Source organism: Notothenia coriiceps, unplaced genomic scaffold, assembly GCF_000735185.1.
Source record: "Notothenia coriiceps isolate Sejong01 unplaced genomic scaffold, NC01 NC01_scaffold00000339, whole genome shotgun sequence".
NCBI classification, from domain to species: Eukaryota; Metazoa; Chordata; class Actinopteri; order Perciformes; family Nototheniidae; genus Notothenia; species Notothenia coriiceps.
The window spans coordinates 6,063,437-6,081,774 of NW_011333040.1; the positions used below are offsets into that span (position 1 = coordinate 6,063,437).

Genomic DNA, 18,338 nt, shown 5'->3' on the forward strand with positions numbered 1-18,338 from the left:
CATTTTAATGTATCTCTCATCAATGATGGTGTAATAAGATGTAAACAGCCTTCTTTTCCCAATTTACATCATCGAACAGCGTCCTTATATTCAGTCTAAACCATTGAAGTTTCCTGTTTTGTTACCTCAAAACAAAAAGTGTCTTTGTTTACTAATAATCAGACTTTTTTATTTCTGCCGCCTTGCTTTGTCCAGAGTAAAGACCTCCGAAAGTAAAGCATCTCTTAGGTAAGTGATTCCTACCTTCCTACCTTGTGTTTGGACATGAGAGAAAACACAATGTTGTGGGGACTTCTCTGTGATGTAAAGAAGAGAAAAAGCTTAATGACTGAATAATTTACTCATTCACACCATTTATTTCTTCCACCCCGATGGATGACATCACAGCATTGCTAAGCAGGCAAATACAATGTACTGTTTAAGTTTTAGCAACAAATGTATTCAACACAACAGAAGTAGGTTTTAGGAATCGCAATGTTTTATTCATTTAGGATATACATCTTTTTAAATAATTTTCTTTAATCAGAACTAGAACGATCGATTGACGTACAAAAATATAAAGAGAAATATGAAGTGCGTTGATGCCACATATACAACAGGAAAAAAATGTACAGTAACAAAATCAAATGTTAGGAAACACAAGTATCTCACATAAAAACACCAACGTATTAAACTTGACACCCACCGACTTTCTGTCATCATTCTCTGACATTTCACAGACCATCTACACATAGCAAAACTCTCTGTCATCTTTTAATAACTTTACTGTTTAGTTTAAAAAGCCATCTTCATAATATTTTATCATCTCATCTACAGTTTTCCTTTTGAAAGAGCAGATCTGATGTTCCCCTCTTTGCTTATTACTTACTGTTCCCTCATTAAAACCCAGTACCCATCACACAGTACTGATGCACCCCCTCCCCATAAAGCCTCCATGTATCTCCTACCCTTACACTTTCCTAGAAGGTTGTTCAAACAATAAAATAACCAAGACTGCAAGTTCAATACCTCAACTGAAATTCGGAAAAACACATTTGCAATGAAGTAAAATGGATACCTAGGAAAATTTGAGGTAAAGTCTGATGTTTCAATATTGTCCATGTTCAATAATCTAAATATATATAGAAGACAGACACAAAAAACTCACAAAAAATGCTCAATAAACTTATATTTTACATCTTCAACAGGATGATCTGATGTGGTTTCAATATGACAATATGTTGATATCTGTAAAACAGCATTAAACGCTTGTCTGCACCATCTATTTGTAAATTAAACCCTAAAAAGGAAGTTCGGACTAGGTGTAGATGTAAACATCGCTAAATTATGAAGAGTTCTTTGACAATAAAGTCGTTTTTAAGTAGAGATGGGTTGTTAATAGATATGTTCGCCCAGTGACTGTCAGCTGTAGCTGCTGTAGGCTACATAACGTTAGCTCACTGACAAAGCTTGCTTAAATATGAACAGTTTTGAGTAACATCTATCCCGAAATATTGAAATAATTTTTTATAAATAACAACATGGCTAACATTACTTGACGTGCTGTTAACAATGTCAGACTAAAACGCCAAATACCGTTAGCTAGGTTTGCATAGTTGGATATTTCATGACACTGAAAACACATATTTATCCATGTTTACACTGATAAATAAATGAGTATCACCTAAATTAACAATGTATTATTGTATGACCCTACAGTGACATTTCCAGAGGATTTCTGGAAAATGACTTAAAAGCTAAGACACTCCTTAAGTTTTAATTATGCAAATATAATTAAATAAATCGCTAACAACTTTTCATAAACTGATGTATTTACAAATAGCTGGTGCCAAATAATCACAATTGTGTTTGTCTTTTTTGAAGCTGAACCCTTGAAGCATTAAAAGCAGTCAATGACAGCTGGAAATAGTTCTTGTTTTTGTGTTGTGACAGAAGTGTTTTAAATATTCAAACACTTCACGTCAAAATGTTTGCACTTCAGTGACGAGCCCAACCATCTGAAACCAACACTGACTGAAACAACTAAAAAACATGCACAGTCTTTGGCATTGAAATACACCTGTATGTTCTCACTAACCTTGTAACCATTGATCATGTGTGTTCCTGATGAAGCAGATTCACTGAGTTTTTAAGTGTTCAACTTTTAATAAATAATGTCTAACGCTGCTTCTTTAATTCCAAACTTCATTGATTTTTGATCTGCAGCTGAACCAGCTAACAAGAACCTCTTTACCAAAACCCTTCACCCTTTCACTATCTTAATTAAAGTGTTCAAATCAAGTGTTAACAAACATTACGTTTAACAGATGTTTAATCTACGACAATAAGTGATCCACCGTGGCTGTGAAGTTACAAAGATCTGAAACCAAGTTTTCAGAGGATTTAAATATCTCCCTTTTTTCAAATATTCTCAAGGCATCAGATGTTATTGTGCTGTCTTTTAATTAGACTTTAGTTTGAATTATACAGTCAGCTCTGGGAACTTATCAAGACTTTGCAATGTGCAGTTGAGTTTAATTCAATTGTTAATTAATCTAAACAGGCTGCTGTTTTAATGTGTGTTAATTTACGCTGTACAACAAAAGCAAGCGTTTTGTCTCAGAGTGTGGAGGTCATACAAAGAGACAAACTTTGGTCCAATTTTTTCACATGCTGAAATCCCCCCACCCCCGCAATTCAAGTCCACTGGGAGGACTTTAATATAGAAAACAAGTGCAATAAAGCCATATTAGAAAGCTTTGCATTGGCGTGTCTCGGTTGGCTCGGAGCTGAAATCCACCACATCTCGACTTTTCTCTACTAACACAGTCCGTCACCTTCACTGAGGTTACATCCAACCGGAAAGGCCGCCAATTTGTCAGCCCTTGTATTAAATAAGACATTAACCATTGACAAACTGCCATAGGACAGGCTCTTTTTAAAGACTGCATCAGTAGAAAGTCTAAAAAATCTCAGGCGAAATGTCGATAAAGGGTTCCAACAGTTTTCTCTATGGCGAGTAAAGATGAACAGAGCAGGGTTTTTCAGGTATTACTTGAAGTATTTCCCTTTCAATATAGGCCTCCCCAAGTTCCTTGTCCTCAAAAACAAATGATACAATCACCAGGTAGCCCTCTCCCAGTGCATTGTGGGCCCTACAGGTCCTCTGTGTAGATGATGCAGGGACTAGTATCCTCACTGGACTCCAGCTTCACCGTGGAGACGAACCAGCGGCGGGACCCCGTGGCGTTGTAGTTGAGCGTGGTGCGGTAAGTGTTCTTGGCGTGCTTCGGGTAGATGATGGTGGTGCTTCGGTAGCTGATGGGTTTCTGCCGCGGCTCCAGGTAAACTTGGGACTTGTAGCTCCTCCAGGTGCAGTTCCTCACTGCCACCACCGTCTCGCTGAAGGAGATTGGCGTGGGAACCGGGGTGCAGTACACCTGGTCCTGGTAGTGCTTGTCCGAGTCGTACTTGACCTCTGAGTTGCATCTGTAAGGAAAGAGAGGGGGACACGTTTTTAGAAACGCAGCTAAAGTTGACCACTAGGTGGCAGTGTTGTTAAGAGAGAAGATCAAATGTTACTTTAGTAATCCCAAAGAAAATTCTTGTGCCAGATTAATGGAAGAATTAAAAAATATGTGTAAAAATATGAAGTGTATAGGAAGTTATAAAAACACAAGCGAAAAATAGACAATGCGTAGAAAAGAGTAAGACCCTTTTTTCTATTACAACATTATGACAACATGAGAATAACATCATGGGTACAAAATGTGTGTTATTCTAATACTATCTCAGTAAAATAAGTATACTAAAATGGTTTTGCACATGATTTTGAGAGCAATATTGGCAAAGTTTTAAAAAAGTCACAGAGATGTAATATTACATATTTATGAATAAATAAAGGTATATTTGTGTGAATGTGTTACTTATAAAAAAATAAAAATAATTAGGCTCCAAATAGCAACCTCTGTCGTTATGCTTCAAAGTTCCCTTACTTGATTTCCTGCTCCGGTTTGGGGTTGACCTCGATGCTTTCTCCGAAGAACACAGGATGCATGCGGGTCTTTGGGTCTGTGCCCGTGGAGTTCAGCAGCAGGTACGGCAGCTGGGCAGAGGAAACACAAGAGTCACAATCTCACAAATACATCCATGAACTGCTGAACTGTTGGTAACAAGCCTGCCAACGTGTCCATTCGAGGAATTCTTGTTAAAAAATTGCCAGCGTGGTTGGGGGTTTCAGCCGAGCCAGAAACCCAAATAAAAACCACTTCAGTCCCCACCCTCTCCAGGAAAACCTGCTCCTTGATACGCCCTCGTGTGTGTGTGTGTGTGTGTGTGTGTGTGTGTGTGTGTGTGTGTGTGTGTGTGTGTGTGTGTGTGTGTGTGTGTGTATTTCAACTGAAAATAGGCTAACAGATGTTGAGGCCTACAGATGTTACAGAATACAAAACTAAAATGACTGGTGGAGATGATGCTCTCAGAAGTAAGGGGATGATGTTAAAGATTCTCATTTAGTCTGGCCAGCCTGAACAAAATGGGTTCACATTAGCAAGCATGCATGTGTGTGATGGAGACCCTCTAATACTCATGTACATCTTAAATGGCCAATATCGCAAATTATCCACGCTATTTGTATTTAGCATATTGTTTTAAAACCCTTAAACCCCTTAACCCTTAAATGGGGATAATGCTTTCCCGTATGAATAAGAATAATCTACTAAAAATCCAATAAACCAATAATGAGTACAACAAACATACCTAAGCTCCTGTTACAATCATACTACTCATGCAGGTCATGGGATACATTCAGAGTGTCTGCTTTACACAGTGTGCCACACCAGATGGGATACAGATACACTGTACTCAACTAACTGTAGTATGAACCAGGTCTGTTTTAGCACTGACCTTTTACCTCTGAGTGTCCCCTCCGGTGCCACAGGGGGACAAACAGAGCTTTTGACATTGACCGTTTTCTTTGCATGTGTGTCTCTGACCAATCTGAATCAAGTGGCACCCCAACCACAACTCCGACACCTCTCACGTTACACACGAGAGGCTGTCACATGCTGTGGTTTGGCCACAGCAGAGCGTACATGCCTCTGCAGGGGACGAGCGAGAACAGGCCAAGGGCACGGCACATCGCTGAGAGAGGCTCCTCTTACCTACCATCATCACCCACACACTATCTGAGTGCTGGAGCTGGACTTGCACAGCTGCTAGTTTTACCACCAGACTGAAAAAAAGTTAATCTGCAGCCTCTTCTCTTTTTGCTGCTGGTATTTCATGGCCTAAAAAAATGGTAGGACTTGGGATTGTCTTTACCTCCACTGCTCCGGCATGGAGAGCATCCCAGGTATTTCACCACAGTGTGTTCTGGCAACTTCTGCGAAGCAAACATTGGTGAATAGAGGAGAGGTCACCTCCAGACAGTGGATCCCCCAGAATGCTCGCAGAGCATAAACTCCCCTGGAAGCACATTTCTGCCCAGGAAAAACACTGTGCAGCTGAGCCACCCACACAATGTACAATGCACAATGCAGAGCTGCAGAGAGAAACGCCAACTCAAACACACTTCTCCAACTGCCTGCTGTTTGGGGAAGTGATCTGACTTTGCATCCTGGTGTTTGCAAGGACGTTAATGGAAGAGCATCGGTACCACACAGCGAGGCAGATTTAGAAAATTGTCATGAGATATGTCTCCTGTCCGTCCTCGATTTTAATCCACCGACACTTGACCGGTATCCTTGAATCCTTGAGGACATGAACACAACCTTATGCAGGTCTGACACACGACAGATAACATGGCCACACTCATTTGTTGCATGCCTCTAGTCCCTTTTGTTAGTTAAGACATTCGTAAAGACACAGTATACAAATATGTATCCCACATCTGTATACATTTGAAAACAGGGGTGCTTCACGTTTCATTTAGAAGTGAGAGGTCATCCAGCTCTTATGCAATGGCCTGCAGCCGCTCTAACAAGACCCTGCGCCCCAGAATAGAACTGGAGGATTGTTGGTAGGTGGCGTACAAAAACAACACTTAAATAGATTTGGAAAAGAGAAACAAGTGTATGCATCCTCATGTCCTCACAGTCATGTAACTTGACAACTTGTCTGATGAAGAGTTTTGGTTGTTTCCATACACAGCTACACTGATGGGATTAGCAACACAAGCAGCCTCTATCAGGACGGATCTTTAGAAGAAAAACACAAAGCAGAGAAGTCCTGCTAATCTGAACCTCCAGAGGATTAGAGGATTTTTCTCTTTCTCTGTTTCAGGCTCCAGCAAACCAATGTCACGCAACTCCCAGGATGCAGCGCTGCATTTCTGAGGCCTCCCTCAGACTCTTTAAAAGCCACCCCGACCTGTGCAGACATGTTCTGAAAACGTTTGAGAATGGGAGTGACCTGGAAATCATTTTCAATCAAATCAACCTTGTCACAGAAAACCACTGAGTCATTAGTAGCCATTTTAATTATTTTAAATCTTTCCATGGACCATCATCTATTCTGTGTAGTGACATGCCTTTCCTCAGTTGAATAAGTACTAATGTTGCCTCAGGGTTACTGTTTGATGGTTCTATGTACAGACCAGTAGTCGCAGTTTCCCGATCAGATGTAATTATAGACAGAAAATAGATTCCCTATGGCTCCAAAGCCCTTTGTGCTTTTCAGAAAATAATTGAAACAAAAAAGTGCATAACTTGTGAGTTCAAGACGTTAATAATGGTTGACTGTTAAGTAAAACGTTTTTCTAAATATTTCAGCTACATGGACTTGCTGATGTCCATGGTGAGACAGGAGACAGGCATCAAACAGGTCCAATGAATCCACACACATTTACACATAAAAGGTTATTATTCATTTTCCAGATGAATCCAAAAATAATCTACTGCAACTACATTGTTTTCAATATTCATTAAAATGCTAATAGTTTTCTAGCTTTTTGGATTCATTGCTTGGTCGGAGAATTCTGAAACATATCCATTCCAGTTTTTCAGTCTTTAAATGTTTGATTTGTCAATCCAAAACCCAAAGATATTCACTTTGATATGATGTAAAAGCAGGACATCTTCATTTTTTAGAAGCTTAAAACAATACGATACCGGTTTAGTAACAATAAAAACATTTGCCGATTACTTTTCTACCGTTCGACTACTCATTTAGTCGACTTATATGTGCAGCTCTGATCAACTTTAGATAATCCTTTGTGCTTCCTTCAACTTTAACTCCTGTTTTCAGCTTTTCATTTTGTTACTGATGTTGGCGTTCACAGACTGAGCATGACACTTAACACTCAGGTAACTATGGGTTGGACTAGACTAACATTTCTTAAGTGCAAAACTGAAGTTTTCTAATGTATAGGCTCCCAACTAGGTTGTGTCATTCAACCAGACATGATAAATAAGTACAGAAATAAGAAGGATCATAATGTGGACGAGGGAAAGGACTATAAAAACGGTTGAATGGAATATCCTTCTCTTGTTAAAATAGCCAGGCAATCAAAAACATATGCAACATGTGAAAACATTTGCGAGCAGTGCTGCAAAGATTAGTTTGACAGAAAATAATCGCCCACTATTTTATTATCCATACAGAAATGGCATAAAAGGCTGCTTTCTCTGTATTATTAAAATGAATACCTCTGGGTTTTGTTCTGACCAAACTAAACTAAACATTTAATAAAGACATTATTCTACATTATTTTCTAACATATAACATTTGTAGAAGTTTCTATTGGACTTAGTTTCTCTAAATCACTCCGTTGGCCAGAACGTATCCAATAATCAACCAATTTGCCAATTTCTGTATATTTGAAGTGGTTTCAATTAAAAGTTATTGTGGTAATTGAAACGTTTTATAAAGCTAGTTTCTGACTTTGTATGTGTTTCATTTATTCTGTTTTAGCATGCACATGGCTGTCAGTTTTAAAGGACCTTATAGTAGAAATAGACAGTCCCGATGTAAATCTGTCACAGAGCATTCGCTTAATAACATTTTTACTGTCTTGTCATAAGGCGAGGGACAGAAACCTGATTTCACGAGTCATGCTTTTAGTGTAGGCCACACACCTTCACTGAGATGAGTGAAGCAATTAAAGTGATAAAGCTTTCTGTCATCACACCGGGAGCCCCTGAAATCCTGGCAAGGACCCCCGGGAGTCCCTGGATCCTAGATTGGAAACCCAAGTGGACCTATAATGAACTCCCACACAGACCCCTAATGACACCTTGTAGTAAGGGCCCCTTTTTGACTGGCTTATTGAGGGGCAGTGACATCTTCAGCGCAAGTACAAGATCAGAACTTTGCTACTGAGGAATTTCTGACAGAGAGAGAGAGAGAGAGAGAGAGAGAAAGAGAAAGAAAGCTTCCAGATGTTATGTGAGTAAAGGACTGAAGTGAAATTTGTTTCTTGCCAAAAACTAAAAAGCTCTCAGAATTTCAGTTTCTCTCGCAGCAGCGTCATTATTTATCCATTAGGTATTTTATCCTTTAATTCAGTGAATCAATGAAGACACAAAACAGACCCAGATCACAGCTTTTTGATTACAACATTGCTGCAAATAACACAGTAACTACAGCGATATGTTTCTTACCAGTTTGCCTTCTCTGCTTTCCTTTTTGTAATATCCATGATGGCTTTCGACGGGCGTCGTGCAGCTGCCGGAGCGCGAGTCGATCAGACCCGGGGAGAGGGAGCAGAAGGGCGGACTGGGGCTGGGGGGCAACCCCGAATCCGGACTGTCGAGCAGCCCTTCCCGGTTCTTTCCTTTCAGGCTATCATCCATCGCTTGTAAATGTAGGTGCCCCACCATTTCTGGGACGACTCAAGTCAAAAAAACACCCCGGACCAAGTTGCACTGACAAGTTGAGCGCTCCTGTCTCGGAAAGACAATCCTGGGGGAACTTCTTTTAGGAGGACTCCTGCAACCGGAGAAAAAGGGGGGAAATATGGATTTAATTAAAGCCCATACACTAGGAAAAAAAACTCCCCACAGTGATATGGATCCAGCCCTTATTTCTCCAAAACATTACTGTACCTGCGCGTCGTGAAGTAGTCTGTCCACTTTTAATTCCGAAATATATTCCAATGTACGGGAAAAACCAACCACAATCTTAAATACTAACTTCAACCTTCACACCAAAGTGTAGTTTACACTATTTATATATATCACAACTGAACAAAAACGTAATAAATCTCGCGCAAAAACAAAAAGTCGACCGTGCGTCTGGCACCGATCAGGATGAGAGCTCCTCTGCTCTGCTGAGTGTGTGTGAGAGTGTGTGAGTGAGTGAGTGTGTGTGTGTGCATGTGTGTGTGCGCTCTGCAGCGGAGAGCTCCTTCTTAATGATCCTGCCAGGCTTTTTTTGCACCTGGATCCAGTCCAGCCCTCATGATCTGGATCACTTCCATGAACAACCGACAGGGGCGAGCACGTTCTCCCTGCTCCTGCTGCACGGTGACCTATGACGGGGACTGACTGAGTGTTGTTATAATGCCTTTGAGCAAGTTATACCATCCCTTCTGGAGCTAGGGTTTGGTTTATCTTGATAACTATAATTAACAGTTAGTTATTCATAAGTAGTAAGTAATTGGCACAACTAGTGATTTTCTAATTGGCTATAACAGGTTTATATAAAGCTGGGTTTCTTATAAACCGGTTGGTATGCATTTCATCTTGCATTTCTCACAATAAGCAGTATTAATTTTACATCACTAAATTACATTTATTAGCATTTATAATGAGAAACTATCCACATTTAGATATTTCTATTTGATAATATGTCACTTCATCAGAGAACTCTATTAGTTACCTATTTGTTAATCGGTAGAAGTTAGTAATCACTGTTGAATACTTCCAATACCAATAACTATTACTATTCATAATGAGCATTATGTTTCTGATTAGTGGCACCTCTATTCCTCTTGTTGTGTATTTATGGGACAATATTGGTAAATTCTATGTCAATATAATCAAATTTTCTGCCAGTAGATATGACCTTTTATCTCACGTTACCTACGAGTCATACTTTATGTTTCCAGCCTTTTAAACTAAAGAAATGGGAAGGGGCTGTCCAACATTTTTGTATACTGGGTTAATTTGTATTAGACTATACACATTGTGAAATGTTAAAAAAGGTAAAGTCTTTTTTGACAAAATGAATGACACTCATCATGTCAAATAGCAACTTGTCTTCCTGAGGTGTAGATCTGAGTTAAACAATCTGAAACAGCTCAATGCTTATCAAGTCTGAGAGATGAACTCAACAGCTAAACAAGAAAGTCATCTGCATAACTGGACATTCGCATATTTTTTAAGCTTACCTATTACTTTAAAAAAAAAAAACTGGATCCAACATAGCAGAACACATTAGCTGGGTATCTGCAATGAGTAAAACCCTTTCCAATTTGAATGTTGTTCAGCTAAAGTTATCCGAAATGATCACAAAGTTATTTAAGCGTTGTTATCCTGAGAAACTCCCCTGATGTCAATCCTTGTATAGTTTTAGTTATTTCCAGAAATGATCAGTCGGCTGCCATTGTGGAGCAGTTTGTTTTGTTCCAGAAAATATCTTGTCAAAGTATTATTAAAGGATCACTGAAGTTATTTTTCATAAGGCCTGGGTGTATATGTGTCTGTAACCATCTTGCCTGGTGTATTTCAGGACTGGGTGGAGTTGGGTGGGAACGCTGTGTGCATTCAGCAGCCACACACACACACACACACACACACACACACACACACACACACACACACACACACACACACACACACTTACAAAAACACACGCATTTACAGTAGAAGACCTGAGTGAACAGCATGCAGAGGAGAGATTGAGTCCTTGCTGATGGCTCTCTCCACATAATGTCTGCACTCTCTGTTCATACGGTTACTCTTACCAACAGCAGCCCTGCCAAAAGGGAAATCAGAGCATAAATAAGAGCCAGTGCAGAGCAGCACAGAGCAGACTGTGTGTCTTAAGTGGTTGATTGTATCTGTGATGGTCCACCAGCTCTCCATGGTGATTACCGCAGATTGCCAGGAAATCATGCGTGATGTTTTTTCAGTTCGTATAAAAACTAAGATAACTCTGTGTTTGCCTTTGTTGTCTGAAAGATATATTTAATTGCATGCCCGTTAAGCTTGTGCAGCTGTAATCTTGTTTGCAGAGAATTGTTTTCCCTCCTCTGTGTTATTGTTTCAAAGCCGCGGCAGGAAGCTGTGGAGCGGTGCTGGGAGTTTTACTGGCATTTCCCGTGTCAGGTGTGTTTTTGTGTCATCATATCCATCTTTAAGGGCCTGTCATGTTGATCCCGGTTGATCCTCAGGGCAATCAAGGGATTAGTGTTGAGATCTGGTACAGATTAGCCATAAAATAGTGGGACACAGATGATGAGCGTGTTTGTGGTTGTAGGCATGTCTGTGAGCATGCCGATGGGAAGAGTTGCTCAACTGCAGGCTCATTGAGGAGGGAACCAAGGGAGTTCTCAACATGATTTAAGTGGCTATTCTGACATTTAGTTTTGGTATTTGATACATACGTGTATAGGTTAATCGTTAATGACCAAATACCTGCAAAAGGGACATTTGTCTATCAGGCTAAATTGTAAATATTAGCATGCTAAACTAGTGTAGCCTTTATTATACAGTATTTACTAAACTTGTTGTCGTTGTGAGTTTGTTAGCCTTCTGTTGTTAGACCACTTTGCTTAAGTACAAATCTAGATTGATGTTATGAAGACCACAAACTCAAATTAGATTCAACCATATGTAGATATATCAAACTAAGGGCATGTCTAGATACGTCAAAACAGGCTACACATCTGTTTGTAACTTGGATGATCACATATATTGTTTAGGCACAGTGTTAGATGCCTGTTATGTTGTTACCCAATGTCTTTCCATTTAAGAAAACTGCTCACCTTTTCAAAACGTGTTTCAAAAAACACGTTTAAACCTTCTTTTCAAAGCATGTGCTGGACTACAATTATCTTCCAACACAAAGTCTCTTTTTCATGTTGACATTCCCACATGGGACAACTTCATATCACACCTAGAAAGAAAATGTTTGAAACAAATATTCACCTGGGACATATTTTACGTCGATCGTCTGATTTAAATGTTCTATGTGTCAGTGCGCATCACCTTGGTTTCACTCAATTAGCAGTATAGTCAATTTAACTCTCAGCTGGTCACAGTTTAAAGTTTAAACCAACAAACGAAACAGTCTTATTTAACTAGCTTAATGTTTTCTGCATGTGCTGTAATCCATCACAGGTTCCAGGAGATTCATTATTATTTTTAGCAAACTGCGATGGCTGTCTGCATACCTGTTTTATCATTCTCATTCAAGTAAAGTTTCAATGACACTGTATATCAAACCTATGAACTGTCCTTTGTAGATGCAATACCTGGGACGTTATTGAACAGACATCTTTACCATTTGTTCAAGTAGCCATCCCTATTATGTGGGGGTTGATTGAAGAGTTCTGCAATCAGGATTCGGTTCCTGAGAGCTTTGAGATCCCATGAGGCTTTGAGGCAGACACAGAGGGGGGAGGACAGCCAAAGCCGTCTGCTGATGATTCATTTTTTAGTGCTCCATCATCCTTCCCCCCTCATAGAGCAATCACACACATCCTGTTGCACACACACAAAACCTGAGGACACAAACATGTTTGTGTGCATGGAAGAAATTCACACACACACACACCCAGAGAAATAAAGACACACACATTCCTGATCTGCAGAACTTTCTGGCTCAGTTTCATTGCATTCAGAAAACGTTGCCAAGCCAGCTGTGCGGATTGGGTCTGGAAAAGAGGCGAGGGGGGATAATACAGGTGTGTGTGTGTGTGTGTGTGTGTGTGTGTGTGTGTGTGTGTGTGTGTGTGTGTGTGTTTGTTTGTTTGCACGCAAGAGAGCAAGTGAAACAAAAAGACACACAGTAAGAAATAGAAATACACTCACCTTAGGAGCAATTTTTCAAGTCTGTTTTTTCAGTGTGAGGTACACATATTTTCTGGAGGTGTGCAGTGTGTCGTGCACGTTGGCGTGTGCATGAGCCGTCTGGAATAGCTCTCAATGTAAACAAACCACAGAGAGGCCAGCCCTGGCAGTGAGCTTGTTTTGAGCCGCTGGGACGTCACTGTGGTTTCCACACACAACGCTCTTCTTCAGACTCCCAGCCAGGAACCGTCTCCATCTCACAGATAGGTGACCTTTCTCCAGTTTGCTTTTCACACAATGTACACGTAAACACTAGTCTCTTGTTCAGGGTTCACACGTGAACCTGAACACCTCTGGTCAGTTCCTCTTGGCCTGTTTTTAAAATTAGTTATGAACATGCTTTGACTCTATGACGGATGAGCCTGGCATATTTCTAAATATGCCATTTGGATCCTAGAGTTCAATCCATAATGCACCTCACGTCTCTGGAGCCTGGTTGCATCTGGTTTTAATGTGTGGAGACCCCTGCCTGGATGAAGAAGACAGTCCTCACCCTGCAGCTCCCCCTCTATCACCACCAAGACTTTTTTCCTCCCTTCCCTCACAATCTATTTTACTATGAAGATAGATGGTCCAAAGCCCACCCCAATCCCAGCTTCACCAGACCATGTTAGACCTAAAAACATTTCTAAATGGCTGCCTTAAAATAATCACTGGGATAAAATGCTGATTATTACTCTTAAAAAGTCAAGTACATTTAGTCACCTGTAACCATGCTCATTAGATTATTTACTTGGCTCCTTGCCTTGGGTCAAGCCTAACATTGCTTAAAGAGTAAAAAGCAAAAGCTTGGGAGTGATCATAGTAAAAACTTTTGGAAAAAGTGCAATATGCTTAACTGATAAAGTATTTCTAAGTATAAAGAAAAAACATTTAATTTTATGTCAATCCAGTTGTTCTATTCAACGGACAACTGAAATTATAAGCACATTATTGTGCACATACAACAACCCACACGTTTTTGGGTGTGTTACATGCAGGCTCATTAGAACATGTTGCACCCATAATTGACAACTACCTTTTCAATTTGACTTGCCAGTCAATCAGAGAACACCAGGCTTTTTCAAGAGGGGGTCTTCAAGAGACAGGCGCTTAAACTGAGTGTTTAAGGTAAAAGAGGTATAGTATGATGGAAAGTACGACAAATAAGAATGTGTTTTGAACCTGGGATCAAAAAGGAGTGTGATAAGTTCCCTTTTAAAGCTAGGGCTTTAAACTACCAAAATGTCAGTGTCATAACTTCTCCTCTGGATTTTATTGCACTGTGTTCCAGTTTAATTTGTACAAGTTTGTAAGAGTAAGCGTCAGAGTCTTGAGGTGACAAAGTTGTTGTTTGCATGCTTTCCACTGTGATCTCCTTACTGAATCCCCCCGAGGCTCCACAGCTGTTGGCCTTGCATGCTAGCAGCTCATCCACTCTCAGCTGTAATCAGTGATTCACCTGCACGCGCTTCCTCTGACATTTTCACTTCCTCACAGCTTTGTGTGAACAGTCAATAGGTAAACACGAAAATGGGTTTTGTTTCATGTGTAACAGCTATCTGACTGACTACCGACAGTCAGTGATGCACATTCAGTTTATGGATCTAAATATATATATATATGTGGATCTATATTCTTCTTAAGTAAATATACAGAGATAATGAAAAACGCATGAAGCATCACCAAAGAAGGGACTTTGTGTGCAGACAGTCAATAGTCGGTCGTTGGTTTGGGTGCATTTGGTGCATATGACTCACAGATCTGTCAGACAAATACCAGGGAGTGGGAGTGTCAACAGTATCCACCCTGAGAAAAATGAAATGTGGACAGAGATACAATCTGTGCTTTGTGTTTCGTGTCGATTCTCTGCGTTATTTATTGACTAAACAAGGTGGTCACAGGGAGAGCCAGGCTCAGCAGGGGAGCAAACACAGCCATGTGAGCTAGTCAATGAAGACAAGAAAGGGTCACGGCAGCGGTAGAGGACCAAGAGATAAGAGCTGTTTATGTTTCTTGTCCCATTCATCTCCATTGAGAGGCATTCATCTCTGAACTTAGAGACAAAAGGCCGTGCCCTTTGCCCTGCTCTCCCTGCCTTTAAAGCATAAACAAGTCCCACTCCCAAGAGCCTGCCTGTTCGCTCAGAGTGTTTGCTCAGGTTTGTGGTTTGGGTTGGAGTGTTAAAGCTACACAGGTAGTTCAAGGCACAAAATCAAATTTGAGATCAATGTCAACGTGACGGCAGCTCACCACAGTAACATGATATTTATTACCCTGTCATTACACCAAAGTGATTCAGTCCACGTTGTAGGAAAAACAAACAAGCTGTGACTTCCTCTTCAGAGTCAAAGGGATTTATTCTCAACAATATTTGTTTCACCATCTAACTTCCTCTCTGTGGAGTCTCCTCTTCCCTGTGGGATATCAACATCTTTGGCTGGTTGATTCACCAAACCTGCATCTCAAAGTGATTTGTGTTTCACTCACAGTCATGAATTCTGATGGAGAGCAGCTCTCATCGACTAAGGTTGTGTTTCCCATGGTGCTTTGTGTTTGCCTTCATGCCTGCAGGGGTATAATGACAAGCGTGGACCACCCATGTCTGCTTTGGCCTGAATGTTATTTAAGGAATTCCCCCAGCTTCAGTGTGTGTGTGTGTGTGTGTGTGTGTGTGTGTGTGTGTGTGTGTGTGTGTGTGTGTGTGTGTGTGTGTGCTCCAGTTTAGGTTGACAGACAGACTTAAGGTGATTATACTTTAACTGATGATTTATTAATTATTATATATATATTATAATATATATATATATATTATAATATATATATAGATAGTTAAACAAGGTAAATGTATATTCTCATTCAGACAAAGTACAAATAAAATCTCTGGTTGATAGAAAAGAGCAACCTGTGGTGTACACACAAGTGGCTTGCCAAATATGGCTTCCCTGCTGTACAGTGTAGCTAGGCAACTAATAACAGTTCAAAATCCTTGCTGCTTTTTTTTTATGTCTGATGTGGTACAACAGAGAAATAGGACACCTAGTAAACCGCTGCTGAAAAACCAGAAGCCATTTGAAACCGCCAATCTTAAGCACGCCCAAAGATGTCATTGATAAAAACAAAAACAGGAAGATTATTCCTTTTTTCTTTAAAACAATGGGCAATTCTTTGTAATTGGAAACAATCTATGTTCCACTTCATCTCTTGTTGCAAGCTCTTACCTATTCTTGTCTGGGTTGTCTGTCTCCTCCACTTCATCAGCGCTGCAAGTGGCACTAGAGTCACTGTCCCCATGGGAACCCGTTTTAGGCCCATGGTCCTTTTTGGAGCTCTTACAGGAGCTCTTTCCCTCCTCTGTCTCTGCAGTAGGAGGTTTTTGATCTATGGCATCGCTGGGTGGCGTTGGCTCTTTGTTGGTCTCCCCTGTCTCAGTCTTTATCTCTTGCTTGATGGCTGATTCTGCATCTTCCTTGACCGGAGGTTTCTCATCCCCTGCCTGGCCCATGTCGGACCCGGACGCCTCCTTGTCCCCGGCGTTGGAGCTGGACTTCGACCTGCTCGAGCCTTCCTCTTTAGCCTTGCTGTCCTCTGATGAGTGTGGCGAGGGCAAGCTCTCTGTGTCAGAGCTGTTGTTAGCACCACCTGGCAGAGGACAAAAGGAAACACAGATTATAAGACAAGAACGGGCAAATCATGTTATATCCCCTTGTTCTTATTTCATGTATTTTTCCCCATCTCTTTGTGCTAAAACAGATTCTTCACTGTGCCAGTCTTCTACCTAATCGGGTTTCCCTGTACAATAAGGAGCAACACAAAACCAATTGGGATGATGGGTGAAATCCCCCGGGGCTTCAGTGCTCTATTGTGGAAGTGCAGTGTACACAGTCTTCCCTTATCAACAAACTACAGCAGATGCTTGTCATTGCAGAACGTAAATCTTTACTTTTTAACAGTATGCTTCTTACATTACTTACTCTGGCTGGCCATTATATTAAGTATACCTTTACGACTAAATGCAATCTGATACAACAGCTCAGCCAAAGATTCTGCCTTTACAAAGATAATAATGTTACGGTTTTTTATAGGATGATTTTTTTTCAGGCTGTTTGCAGTTGGGTTGAACTTGTGCCTTTCATATGTTGCCCATTCCATTTAAAAGTATGACTGAACATATTATATGATATAACCTAACAGCCTACCTCATGTAAAAGTAATATGTAATAAGTAAAAAATCATGATGCACACAAATTATAAACCTTTCTTTTGGTAATTATCAAATAGATCTTTGGAGTGACGTACCTTCTCCATCTTCAGGGGCCTCCTCTTCATTGCCACTGGCACCTGAGCCCTCCATCTCCTCCTCCTCTGCTGTGTACGGGGCACTGGTCTCCTCATTCTGCAGGGCTTTGCCCCTACGGCGGGCCTTTCGCTCTTTCTCCTGGGTGAAAACAAACACACACTAAATACAAACAGCCGGGGGGATGTAAAAGGAAACCAGAAACCACCTTTCCAGCTTGGTTGGGCACAAAAAAAGCATGAATGACGTACTTTGTCGGCATGATGTGAAGCAAACACGACTCACAATTTTTTTTCGGGTACTCACCGATTTCATTTTATGCTGCTGCAGAATCTCATCCAGTTTCTGCCTCTTCTTGTAGTTAAAGTAGAAGTTCTTGCACTGTGACACGGTTTTTGACCCCACCATCTTGGCGATGGCGGACCAATTCCTACCATACTGGAGAAGGCCTGGAATCAACAGATGGACATGCAGAGGATTAGGATAGGACGGGAACAAAGACAGACAACATGGCTGACATGCGGCCTAGCACCACTCGGTCTCAACTCCATAATCTGAGCAAAGTACATTTGTTGTTAAGATTGTAAATGCAGCGGTTATTTGGTTGATACCATGATCTATATCTATCAACACAATCTCTATAACTGCAAAGTGTGGAAGTCTCTCGGTAAATCCAAAGCTAGAAACACCTGTCTCTATAAACAGGGTATATGCAGGAATCCTGAAGTCGAATGTAAGACATTTTAAGACCCTTCCCACACATCTTAAGACCTCATCGCTACTACGAGTTTTAACCGGTTACATTGGCAACACTTCACCTCACATTGACTATATTCAGTATTGATTGTCCTTCCTCCTTATCTTCCAACCATTTGGACGCAGACTTGCATTTCCCCATAACGATGTTGTTTAACAACCGGCGTAAACGGACCTTCGCGCTATCAAGCAGTGAGCGTGCGATGTCCTGTTCAGATGACGTCAAATCCAACGGGATGCCATAAATAAACTACAGACCTACGCAATGATTACATTCAGGCAGACTGTAGAATACAACCTCTTTGGACAAT

The 18,338-nt window shown here is 40.7% G+C and overlaps 2 protein-coding genes across 2 annotated transcripts in view; both read right to left on the reverse strand.

Annotated features, from left to right (window-relative positions):
* Window positions 1–456: 456 nt before the first annotated feature.
* Window positions 457–9,309, reverse strand: rflna (refilin A). Its single transcript, XM_010769133.1, has 4 exons — window positions 9,024–9,309; window positions 8,580–8,907; window positions 3,975–4,084; window positions 457–3,468 (listed from the first exon to the last, which is right to left on the reverse strand). The coding sequence occupies exons 2-4, from the start codon at window positions 8,796–8,798 to the stop codon at window positions 3,135–3,137; spliced, it is 663 nt and encodes a 220-aa protein (XP_010767435.1). The 5' UTR covers window positions 8,799–8,907; window positions 9,024–9,309; the 3' UTR covers window positions 457–3,134.
* Window positions 9,310–16,191: 6,882 nt separating this feature from the next.
* The window catches only part of LOC104950353 (nuclear receptor corepressor 2-like), a 145,294-nt gene continuing 143,147 nt past the window's right edge, over window positions 16,192–18,338 (reverse strand). Inside the window, exons 18-20 of the mRNA XM_010776869.1 lie at window positions 17,578–17,720; window positions 17,274–17,412; window positions 16,192–16,616 (exon numbers count right to left, since the gene is read on the reverse strand). Coding sequence (XP_010775171.1) covers window positions 16,192–16,616; window positions 17,274–17,412; window positions 17,578–17,720 — 707 coding nt within the window. The remainder of the gene's footprint in view (window positions 16,617–17,273; window positions 17,413–17,577; window positions 17,721–18,338) is intronic.

Excerpts from the sequence above, each read along its gene's own strand:
- rflna (XM_010769133.1), bottom strand. The coding sequence starts at position 8,798 with ATGGTGGGGCACCTACATTTACAAGCGATGGATGATAGCCTGAAAGGA. Across the intron at positions 4,085-8,579 it reads AAAGCAGAGAAGGCAAACTG|CTGCCGTACCTGCTGCTGAA; the intron begins GTAAGAAACATA and ends TCCTCTGCCCAG. Across the intron at positions 3,469-3,974 it reads AAACCGGAGCAGGAAATCAA|ATGCAACTCAGAGGTCAAGT; the intron begins GTAAGGGAACTT and ends CTTTCCTTACAG.